Source organism: Hyperolius riggenbachi, chromosome 10 (assembly GCF_040937935.1).
Source record: "Hyperolius riggenbachi isolate aHypRig1 chromosome 10, aHypRig1.pri, whole genome shotgun sequence".
NCBI lineage: Eukaryota > Metazoa > Chordata > Amphibia > Anura > Hyperoliidae > Hyperolius > Hyperolius riggenbachi.
The window spans coordinates 216,610,745-216,623,361 of NC_090655.1; the positions used below are offsets into that span (position 1 = coordinate 216,610,745).

Genomic DNA, 12,617 nt, shown 5'->3' on the forward strand with positions numbered 1-12,617 from the left:
TGAACCTTTGCAGGGAGGGCTTTTATAAAGAACAAAGGGAATACTGAGATTCCCCTTAAAGAGAACATAGTGAGACCCCATCCGTTTAGGCATAATACCTGAAGAAGTGGGCCAGACCAGCGAAATGCATTGTTCAAGTATCAATACAGTCCCGTTGAATAAGAAATTTTGTCAGGTACTTCTGTGAGGTACAGTGGCGTACCTAGGGAATATTTTTACAGACAACCCCCCGCCCAACAACCAATTGTTTTGATAGGAAAGTTGCTCCTAGAAATAGGCTTTTTTTCTTACTAACTGTGTGGCAGGAAAAAACACAAACACTTCTGAGTGAAAGGAACAGATGAAAGGTTCAAGATTTGGCTGAATGGGAGATGAAGACACATTTTAAAAATCAGCTGTCATTTACCTGAGACAGTCAAAACTTTAAATATAGATCATTAACCTCTAAAACCAAAATACGGCAATGAGACCCCAAGAAAGTCTTCTTTCGGAATAGGTCAATATATACAGTTGTTTACTTCTTCAGTTTATTTTCATTTTAGGCTTGCTTTAATGTCAATGTACATTCTGTAGTTTCAGTTTGTATTTAATTATGACGGTCTCACCTCATCTGGATCTCAGCCTCTTTTCTCATGTACCATCTGATATATGTGATGAATAATTATTATATCTCTCAGTTATTACAAATGGAAAAAAATAATTTATAAGAAACTGATTCTTGCTAGAAGAAAGGTCAGACCGGCACCATCCGTAGTATTTTATGCTCTTTTAATGCTCTTTAATGATACAAAACAGCCATGGTAGCGACGTTTCGAAGTATCACCTCCTTTTTCAAGCTAGGCTGAATATCAATGACAATATAACACACACTCTCAACTTGTTTAATATAGTGTATAATAGCTTGGAAACACCAATTTACTCTGGAGTGCTGCCAGATTGGACCGAGGCGCATCCATTTTGTTTAAAAGAAGCTGTGCTTCACCATACCTTCATATTAAGAAACTGATTCTCTAACTGTTTCGGCTACATGGACTAAACATGCTTTGACTTCTCTTTGTTCTATGCATAGTGCTGACAACACCAGGAAGATGGCAGCTCCCACGCATGGAAAAAGCAGGCTGCAGAAATGATGTATGGGAAAGAAGTAACAGCAGAGACATACCGTAGTAAATATGCTAGTTCAAGAAGCAATAACTCCATCATATGTGAAGAATGCAATGACCCGCCTATATAAACAGCTCACCAATCCTGTCATGGTTAAAGGATACCACAACTGAAATGTGACATAATGAGATAGACATGTGTATGTACAGTGCCTAGCACACAGATAACTATGCTGGGTTCCTTTTTTTCTTTCTCTGCCTGAAAGAGTTAAATATCAGGTATGTAAGTGGCTGACTCAGTCCTGACTCAGACAGGAAGTGACTACAGTGTGACCCTCACTGATAAGAAATTCCCCTTTTTTTACCTCTTTCTTGCTCTCAGAAGCCATTTTCTGCTAGGAAAGTGTTTTATAGTTGGAATTTCTTATGAGTGAGGGTCACACTGTAGTCACTTCCTGTCTGAGTCAGCACTGAGTCAGCCACTTACATACCTGATATTTAACTCTTTCAGGCAGAGAAAGAAAAAAAGGAACCCAGCATAGTTATCTGTGTGCTAGGCACTGTACATACACATGTCTATCTCATTATGTCACATTTCAGTTGTGGTATCCTTTAAAGAAGGAGGAAGGAGCAGCTTCAACACCCCCCCCTTCCCTCCGTGTCTCGGTGCACCCCCCTCCAGAGCTCCCAGAAGCTCAATCTAGTGCCTGGTACTTAATCACGCAACAAGAAGGAAGAGATGCCGGGCACTAGAGCGAGAGGTGAGCAGAGAGGACACACAGCCTTGGACTCTGGAGAGGAGGTGAGAGAAGTAAGGCTGTTGCTGCATCTATACTCAGTGTTCCCCAACCCTGTCCTCAAGGCCAACCAACAGTGCATGTTTTGTGGAAATCCATCATCCATCTGATTTTATTTTTTACAGTTAGTGGGCTTTGAGGATAGGGTTGGGGAACTCTGTTTTACATTATAGAGTGAGCTTCAGGGAGCACAGGAGGGGGGCCACAAACACCAGGAAAGATGCACAAGGGGATTAGAGGTGGCATGGGGAACTAATGGAAACAAAGAGGGGGACAGAAAGAGGCACAGGGGGTTGTAAGGTGGCACAGAGGGGGGCACAGGGGAACAGAGAGGAACACTGGAGGCAAAAGGGGATAGAGGTGGCATAGAGGAACACAGTGGATGCACAGGGGGAAAGAGGTGACACAGATGACGATACTGAATTCGAAGATGGATTAAAGGAGGAAAAGGGGACACTGAAGGCATGGGGACAGAGGGGCACAGTGGTGGCACAGATGGGGATTCTGAAAGCACAGGGCACTGAAAGAGGTGCAGGTGGCACAGAGGGGGACACTGGAGGTGCAGGGGGACAGAGGTGGCACAGAGCGACACAGGGGAGGCACAGGGGGGCAAAGATGGCACAGACAGGGATACTGAAGGCACAGGTGACTGAAAACGGTGCAGGTGGACACAAGTGGGACACAGGGGACAGAGGTGGCACAATGAAGGAACAGGGGGGCACAGACAGGGACAATGGAACAGAGAGGGACACTTAAGGGAAAGGGGAGCACAGATGAAAAGGTAGAACAGTGTTCCAACTTACAAATGGATGCAGGTAAAGATAGAACGTACAGTCCATATCTTGTTCGTTAATTGGGGACTACCGGTGGTTTTACCACATTCTGGATTACCACCATTAGTTTTCAGAAATCATGACAAATCTTCAGTAATTTAAAACCTTGAGCGATGTTGTGCAATGGCGGTAGACTTGTCTGGTCTTTCAACAGTCGCAACATTTTTAGGCAATTTGTTGTTTCTGGACTGCCATACTGGTTTTAGATCACCTTTGGTCACATTTACAACATCCATCATTATGGATTTGACATGTTCATTGTTCATTGGCTCGTACACTTTACGCACCTGCCATTTTTTTTGTAATCTGGAGTATACTAGTCTTGTTTGGGGAGTTCCAGCTGGAGCACCTGTTCGATTAGGTGTCTTCAAAACAGCCTGAGGACGATTTGTGTTTCTATTATTAGATAAAATTGCTAACTTGGTTCTAGCCTCCATAGAATTCATTGGATAGTGATGTTGTTTGCTTCTGTACTTTAACACCAGGCTGTGAAATGACTCAAGGGCTCCCGTACGGCAATAAAAAACTAAATGTTTCAAATCCCTGTCCATCTGTGGACAGAGGATGACATCCCGTAGGGCTATGTAAGCCAGACTTGGTTTGCTAAGCCAGGGTCGACAACCGTTATCTCCAGTTAGCTCACCATGCTTACATCCACTTTCTACGTCTCCATTCCTCCACTGATGAATGTTGCACACATGGTTTAAAACACCATGCCAGCGATCACGAAACACTTCAATGTTGCCCTTACATGTCCTGCTGCACCAATAAAAGTGATTAAGAATGGGGCCTATCCAGTCCAGAATGATTTCACAGCCAGCAGGTCTTGAGGCATTTAGTAATTTTTTCTTGATAGACTTGCTGTAGTGCCACAAGTCAAACTGATGGTTGATGTCGCTGTAATCAGTTCTCATTAATTTTTTAATGCCTGGGTGACTGTCGGTCCCGATCATATGAACATCATATTTCTCTTCTCTAATTCGGTCAACACATGTTTTAAACCCAAGCTTTTCCATCGCTACGGAGGACGTGGTCTGAGACACTTGTACAGCCTCAAAGTCCAGGATGAGGGAAGTCTGCATATCCATCATGGTATACACGCAATATTTAGCATTATAGCCAGGGCTGTCGCATTGGCCATCTCCAATCAAATACAGTGGTTTATGGCTAATTATCGAGGACACTCGCTCTTTTTCTAGAAGCCAGTTGTGATCGATTGCTCCGAAAATTGCTTCATTTTGATATTTATAAAAAACATATGGGCTAAAAAAATTGATATTCATCAGATCAAACATTTCTTTTACTTTTGTATATGACGAACCGCTGCAAACGATGGCAGATGCAAGTAGTAGGTTTCCCACTGCAACACTCCGGATGCGTGGCTGACTTTGCCACAGCAGAAAATTATGGCCGCCTGCACAGGTCGCAAAGACTTTTAAAAGCGTTCCCATTATTCTCTTATCAAATCTTTTCAATCTTTGAAGACAACAATCTACTTTACAGTAAAGCTTCCCTAAAAGCTCATCAAGGCAGGATTCAAAAACTATGAATTTGCGTTCCGTAACCACAGTCTTCTCACCCATGGTAATTTCACCAGCAGGATCCTGTTCTGTATCTGCACAATCAGAGTCACTTAGTTCACTTAGATGAGGTGCGTAAGAGACATCAGAAGGTATTTTTTTCTTTTTACAGATTGGTTCATCTATTGATGAGGTTTCAGAGAAAGAAGTAATTGCTGAATCGGTTTCAGAGAAAGAAGTCAACATTTCCATTCTAGATTCTAATATGACCGGTGAGGGAGGTGCCTCAATTTGTATATCGGCTCCCAGGTCTTGAAAATCGGTTAATGGTGAAAACCATAGAGATGACCTCTCTGGGTGTGATTCAGCATTAAAACTCATCTCTTTGTTCTTAGCAGGTTGACGTGACGTTGTATTGGTAGCAGAGGATTTACAGGGCGATCTAACATTCCAAAGCTGGCCTGCAATGGAAAGCTGATTCGGGATAGCTCTAGGAGTATCTTCTAACATGGATGAAGAATATTTGTCTTTACCAGGAGTTCCAAAAATTTTTTCGTAAGCTGCAGGATAACATCTCCAAGTATCTTCTAAAAAGTCTGAAGAACGTGAATCATTTCCATGATCTCTGTTGTAAGTTATAGTGGAAAGTAGATCAGAAAAGTGATTGGAGGGAGAGGTCCCAATTTCTTCCAAAGCGTAGGAAGAGTTTAAGTCAGGTCCAGGATCTCCAACTATGTCTCTGTAGCTTGCAGTAGAAGGGTTATTAGGTGTGGAATCATGTCCATAATCTCTGTATATGTCATTGCAAGTTACATTGGAAAGGAGATCAGAAAAGTGATTGTAGGGAGAGATCCCACTGTCTTCCAAAGCGCAGGAAGAATTACAGTCAGGTCCAGGATCTCCGTCTATGTCTCCGTAGCTTTCAGCAGAAAGGTGATTAGGTGTGGAGCTCCTAATATCATTCAAAACATACGGAGTGTTTGAATCATATCTATGATCAGTATATACGTCTTTGTAACTTGCCGCCAATGAATAGGATTCCTCTGCAGCTAAAGGTGAGAAATCATTTTTATCTGTTTGGGAGGATGCATCCACATAAGACTTTCTGTAATGATGGCAGGTGCAGAAACAGAGTTTAGGCAAAACACTGAAGGTTTTGGATGACTCTGGTGATCTTCTATAAATCCTTATAACACTCATAGTACTATTCTCACGCTTTAGATTAGGGGTAACACGGGGCCACGATTTTCATTTACAGTCCTTAATACATTCGTTGTTGGCGGATAAGTGTGTAGCACTCATCCTAAACGTATCTTCTCGTTTATCCTCCAATATTTACAGGACTGCTCTCTCCATAGTTTCTTCATCTAGACCTCCGACCATCAGCCAATGCTTTATGGCATCTATTTAGAAACTGATGAAGGATTACAGGAAACGTTCACCCCTGTGCCATGGGGGCAACCTCTAACTATGCACTTGGGTATTTTCCTACATGAAAAACAGAAAAAAAAGTTTACTTATTGTAAGGTGGCAACAAGGGGCGTAGCAATAGGGGGTGCAGAGGTAGCGACCGCATCGGGGCCCTTGGACCAGAGGGGCCCCAAAGGGCCCTCCTTCAACTACAGTATTAGCTTTCTATTGGTCCTGTGCTCATAATAATCACTTCTATAGATACTTTGAATAGTGGTAATCATTAACACACTGTCCCCCATCCCCTTCTTGCACCTCTGACACTGTAGTTGCCATTGGCAGGTTTTGGTGCGCCGTATCAATTGTTATGTATAGAGTGCTTGGGGGCCCCATTGTAAAACTTGCATCGGGGCCCACAGCTCCTTAGCTACGCCACTGGGTGGCAAGGTAGTTCGTATTGTTTAATTCAAATTGTGCTAACTGAAAAAAAAAATTTAGCCCCAAGAATAGATAACAAATAGCACTTAAAGTGTACCAAAGCTGAAGCTCAGGTACAAAATGAAATACTTACCTAAAGTGAGGGAATCCTCTGGATCCTATTGAGGCTTCCCTCCTTCAGCTTGTCGATGAACACAGCCCCACCCCCCCTGAAGACCAGCAACAAGGCATTGTCGCTAATGATATCGGATGCATCCTGCATCGTGATCGCCCAGTAGTCGTGCGAGCCTGACCACGCATGGGGAGTAAGTCAGAGCCACAGGCTCCTTGCTACTGTGCATGCGCAGATGGGCTCGCGTGGCTATGATGAAGCAAGAGCAGCTGCACGGCTACAATGTTAAGTGGGGACGCCCAGTAACGGTGGGCTTCAGACCACAGAGCGAAGCCTAAATAGGATCCGGAGGCGTCCCTCACTTCAGGGTAATGTCTTATTTTGAAGATTATTTTAAAAGAGATGTTCCACACTCATGTGAAATATCATTTAAGTAAACCTTATGAAAAGAAATGTAGAAGTCGTGAAAAGATTTCACAAAACTCTTTCACACAGTCAGCAGGTTTAGTTCACACGATTTTTTAAAACCTCCCATGGGTTAGATATGATAAAAATTTTGATTTGATGTCCCCTTTTTTCCTGATCTACAGAGAGTGACTTCTTAATCCTGATTGGGGACAGGCAGTGGCATAGCAATAGGGGTTGCAGAGGTTGCTACTGCACAGTACAGCCCGGCGGACGTCCGATGACGTCAGCGCGCCCGCGTGGGACGCAGAAGAGCCCGTCCATGGAGCGCAGAAGAGCCCGACCTGGCAGCCGGCCTGGCCAGGTCGGGTCGGCCACCGAAGACGACCGGGAGCCTCTGGAGCGGCGGCGAGGGCACCTCCTGCCTGCCACGGGCTGGAGGAAGCCCCAGGTAAGTGGATATGGATTTTTCTTTTTTTCAAGGCGTCCCTGAACCTTCCCTTTAACTACTTACTTTGCAATGTATGAATTTATTTTTTACCCCTTTTCATGAAAGTTCCTCTTTAACCTGTTTACGACCGCGTCACGCCGATGGGCGTGAACGGGGCAGCAACCCTAGGACCGCCTTACGCCAATTGGCGCCAAGTCCTGGGGCGGGGTTTTGCAGGCCGATGCACGCACCTCCCCTTGAAATGAGTCTCCCAGCAGCGATTGCCGCTAGGAGACTTTTATTTACTGTGTACAGCGCTGTGATCTACGGCAGTGCTGTACTGGGGAGGCAGGGAAGCTTATGACAGCCGATCATGTTGATTGGCTGGCGGAGGGAGGGTTAGAAAATGAAAGCAAAAAAAAAATATTTATTAAAAAATAAATAAAAATCGTGGGAGTGATCACAGCCCACCAACAGAAATCTCTGTTGGTGGGCAGACAAAGAGGAGGGGATCACTTGTGTGCTGAGTTGTGCGGCCCTGCACCGAGGCCTTAAAGCTGCAGTGGCTTAATTAGTAAAAAAAATGGCCTGGTCACTAGGGGGGTTTAAGCCCGTGGTCCTTAAAGAGACACTGAAGCGAAAAAAAATTATGATTTGTATGTGTAGTACAGCTAAGAAATAAAACATTAAGATCAGATACATCAGTCTAATTGTTTCCAGTACAGGAAGAGTTAAGAATCTCCAGTTGTTATCTCTATGCAAAAAAGCAATTAAGCTCTGCGACTTTCAAAGTCGTGGAGAGGGCTGTTATTTGACTTTTATTATCTCAACTGTTCCTGGACTATTTACTTTTCCTCTGCCAGAGGAGCGTTCATTAGTTCACAGACTGCTCTGAAAGAAGACTTTTGAGAAACCCCGAAGCTGTTGGTGAAATGTTGGCCAAGATTCTTGAGAAAGTCCTAAGGCCTCATCCACATTGCAACACAGATTGGCTGTATGATCATAATGCAACGTCATCGACACCGCTGATCTCATTCACTACAGTGAATGGGTAAGCGTTGCGCTTGGCCGAAAAATGCATGCAGCAGTGCGATAGAGTATCACACCGCTGCGCAGCTCATATGATCTGAATGGCAGAATTGCTGTCTATGCACTTCTGCCGTTCTGGCGTGTCGCACACCATACGCACTGCCATTTGCATTTTGGCAGCGCGTATGGTGTGCAACATTAGATGATGAGAATGAAGCCTAAGTTGTGGTTGAAACATTGGCCAAGTTTCTTGAGGTAGCCCTGAGTTGTGGGTAAGATGTTGGTCAAGATTCTTCAGAAAGCCCTAAGTCGTAGGTGAAAAGTTAGCCAAGATTCCTCCTACACCTGTTTGTCAATGCTTATGCCTGGTTGTAAGTTTGCTGATGCTTGTCTTGTTGTCTTTTATTGATTAAGAAGAAATAAAGCAGAATTTGGACCATCCTTTCTCCTAAATCTTAAAGGACACTGCACACATTAATTTCCTTGAGAAAAAGGTCTTCCTACAAGGCTCACTGCACCCATACGCCTGTTGATCTGCCTCAAGCTCGACCAATAGAATAGTTTTCAGCATGAATTCTACTGAGAATACTCCTAACACTGCTATCGCCTGCCAGCCCCCCCCCCCCCCCTCCCCAGTGTATATGTCACCCACATGCCTGTGATGAGTGCTGCAGGATTACATGTCACGCTGGTGCGAATCTTCGCCTCCTCCGATGTCTTTTGAACTGCCACTGTAAGTGGACGTACCACATGACACCAGCGCATGCAGCAAGTCAGTACATATGTTGGTGTCACATTGTTTAGGCATTTGCAATGACAATTCAAAAACACACTGGAGGAGGTGAGGATCTGCTGCACTGGCATGACAAGTGAGCCAGCAACACTCACCGTGAGGGGGGGGGGGGGAGGCACAGACACTTGGAGGAGACCGGATGAATGGTGATTAACAAAACATTCAGCATTTTACAAAGCATAAGAGGGAGAAAGCCCTTCCCTTGCGAGCTTAAAGTAAACCTGAGGCAGCATAAAAAAAAAAAATTAAAAAAAAAGATACCTAGGAAGAGGAATGCCTCTGGATCTCACGCCATCCTCAGGACTACCGCGGCTGCCCAGGACCCTCCTGAAGTTCTTGCTCCTCTTCATACATGAGCGTGGCCATACTGTGCCTGTGTGAATATGGCACTAACTTTTAGGAGGGTCTTGGGCTGCGGGGGTGGTCCTGAGGACAGCGCATACTTGCAAACACTGGTTCGCACAACAGCCAGGATACTTGCACAGGTACCGTACAGCCGCACACCTACACACGGCGGGGAGCGCGGCCAAATGAACATATACGGCTGTCCCCACAAACGTGGGGTCCAGGAGGATGTGGAAAGCCTATATAGGATCCAGAGACTTCCTTCTTCTAAGCTAAGTCCCTCATATTTTCTTTAACAGCTGAATGTGGAATCCCATAGGTTATGCTCGTACACGCAATGCAATTTTCCATCAGATCGATGGGTTGAATTGAAATTTCTAATATGTCTGATCTGCTCCCAACTGATAACGCCATCAATTTTCACATCACTATTGCACAAGTCACAAGTCAATCCCGATATTGATTGGGAGCAGATCGGACATGTCAGAAATTATCGGTTGTTGATCTTACGGGAAATTGCATGGTGTGTATCTAGCATTAGATTGTATGCTAGTTGGAGGGTTATAGACAGCTTCTTATAAGGTAACAGCCACTCTAACCGCTTTCATCTCCACTTAATCTGACAGCTGGCATTCCAACATCCTCACTTCAGAGGTAGGTGACCGCAGTATAGGCTAGATAGGTAAGTTCCCCCAGTATAGGTTAAATAGGTAGGTGCCCGCAGTATAGGTTAGATAGGTAGGTGCCCAGTAGTATAGGTTAGATAGGTAGGTACTCCCAGTATAGGCTACACAGGTAGGTGCCCCAGTATAGGTTAAATAGGTAGGTGCCCTCAGTGTAGGTTAGATAGGTAGGTGCCCTGAGCAGGGCCGGATTTAGGACAAGGCCACCTAGGCCATGGCCTAGGGCACCACAGGAGCAAGGGCACCAAAGCAGCAGGATAAACCGCTGCAAGCTTGCACATGCTGCAATGCAGAGAGATCAGGCAAGCACCTGATCACCGTACTCTGCTGCTAGCCACCTGTGCAGCAGCCATCTTGCTCTCTGTGCACGTTAGCATTGTGGCCGGCAGCTATGGACTTGGGCAGCATTGGAGACGGAAAGGAAGAGGAAGCTTCTGCACTGGAGACCAGTGGAGAGATGAGTAACACTGATGGCTGCTGCGGCGTGAAGGCGAGCTGGCTGCCTATATTGAAGAGGAGGAGAGGGATTAAGGGAGTCATCTGGCTACCTATACTGGATGGAAATGGGGGAGGGGTCATCTGGCTACCTGTACTGGGAGATCATCAGGCTACCTGTACTAAAGGGAAGGGGGGAGGGGTCATCTGGCCACCTACACTGAAGGGGGGCAGCTGGTGACAGTGGCCTTGTGCGGTAAAGAGTACAAATCCGGCCCAGGTCCTGAGTATAGGTTAGATAGGCAGGTGCCCCAATTATAGGTAAGATAGGTAGGTGTAGGCCTGAACAATTTTAGGAAAAAATTGAATTGATCAATTTCTGTCTGAAATTGCGATTTCAATTGGATTCACAATTTCCTTCAAATCAAGGTTTGTTCCCCCTCTGTCCCCCGGTCTCTCTTTGTGCCCCCTTTGTCTCTGTATGCCTCCTCTGGGTCTCTCTCTTTGCGTTTCTGTGCCCGCTCTGTTTCTCTCTGTGTCTCTCTGTGCCCGCTCTGTCTCTGTGTCTCTCGGTGCCTCCTCTGTCCCCCAAGTTGCATCAGTTCTGGACATAGCTTCAAACACGAGTCCAGCGATGGCCGTCTATCCAATTCACCTCCTGCAGGCGCCGGGACGTTTAAAGCTACTTCTTCAAACTTCCCCCATGTGGAAATGACGTGATTCTGAAATTGTGATCTTGGTGATCACGATTTCGGTTTAAATTCAATTTATCTTTCAGGCCTAGGTAGGTGCCCCATATAGGTTAGATAAATAGGTTCTCCCCCAGTTTAGGTTAGATAGTTGGATGCCCGTTGTATAGGTTAGATAGGTAGGTGCCCCGCAGAGGCAGGGGGAGCGGGCATAGTAGTTGCAACTCAACTTCCGCCACCAATCCCCCGCAGCCTGGCAGTTGGCTGATGGTGTAATGGTTAAGGGTTCTGCCTCTGACACAGGAGACCTGGGTTCGAATCTCGGCTCTGCCTGTTCAGTAAGCCAGCACTAATTCAGTAGGAGACCTTTGGCAAGTCTCCCTTACACTGCTACTGCCAATAGAGCGCGCCCTAGTGGCTGCTGCTCTGCTCTGGCGCTTTGAGTCCGCAAGGAGAAAAGCGCAATATAAATGTTATTTGTCTTGTCTTGTCTTGTCTCTATCTCCTTTCTCTCCCGGCATCTGTCGCATTGGTAACAGCGCCCCCTGTGATGACATGCAGTCACGTCATCCCAGGGAGGTGCTGTTACCAATGCGACAGACTAGTTACAACTGAGTTGTAACTACTATGCTCGCTCCCCCCACTGCTGCTCCCCCTTCCCTGCCTCTTAATTACGCCAGGGGCGGGCCCCCTACTGACCACGGACCCTCGGTCCATGCCCGAGTGCCCTGATGGTCAGTCCGCCGCTGATTTCAGACTTTAGTTGCTATACAACTAAGTAAGCAGAGCTCCCAACCAGGGGCGGACTGACCATCCCCAGGTGAGTAAAAAATAGATGATATATTTTGCTTTTCGGAAGTCCTTTACAGGTGTCCTTCTTTGTTATCACAAAATGTTGAGAGGTGTGTGTAAGTTCCTAGATTTAAGTCATTTTTCTGTATGAAATCCCATAACTATACCTCCTTTCTTTGTAATAAGCAATCCACACACCTCTGTAGAATAATTAAATTATGAAAAAAAAAAAACAGAATGAAGAGAAAAGAGAATAAATGATTACCTTCTCCTCCTGCAGCCAGATCTCAGCTCAGCAGGGCTGCTGGGAGGGGGGGATGTTTCCTTCTGGCTACAACAAAATGGCTACTCCCAGCACAGAGGACATGCTTATGAACACAGTGATATTTTTTTCTACTAGGTCTATTTCCTTTTTGACCAGATAGTAACCCTTAGACTGCCAGCTATGTTTTGTTTACGCAGCCACATGCGAGTGCCAGTTCTGTTTGTATTGTATTTATTAAATATCTTGCCTAAATCTACATGCAGAAAAGTTCATATTAGTCAGTAGGATTGTCATTGAGGTTCAAATAAATTTGAGATTATTGGCAATTATGCTAATTATTGTGAAAATCTGTTGTAAAATGATCTAATCAAATCTTGCAGTGAAAGCATTTGACTGGTAATTTGCAAACTGCATTGATTCACTGTGACATTTGCATAATTCTGCTTCAACTTAGAATTATTTGCATATTATTTGAGTAAAGTAGATAGTTGGCGCTGAGCCAAAACTTTGTACTAAATGCTTTTTACGCACACGTTCA

At 45.1% G+C, this 12,617-nt stretch overlaps 1 protein-coding gene across 1 annotated transcript; it reads right to left on the reverse strand.

Annotated features, from left to right (window-relative positions):
- Positions 1–1,767: 1,767 nt before the first annotated feature.
- On the reverse strand, positions 1,768–12,121 carry LOC137534463 (uncharacterized). Its single transcript, XM_068255964.1, has 2 exons — positions 12,080–12,121; positions 1,768–5,741 (listed from the first exon to the last, which is right to left on the reverse strand). The coding sequence occupies exon 2, from the start codon at positions 5,451–5,453 to the stop codon at positions 2,832–2,834; it is 2,622 nt and encodes an 873-aa protein (XP_068112065.1). The 5' UTR covers positions 5,454–5,741; positions 12,080–12,121; the 3' UTR covers positions 1,768–2,831.
- Between the last annotated feature and the right edge of the window lie 496 nt (positions 12,122–12,617).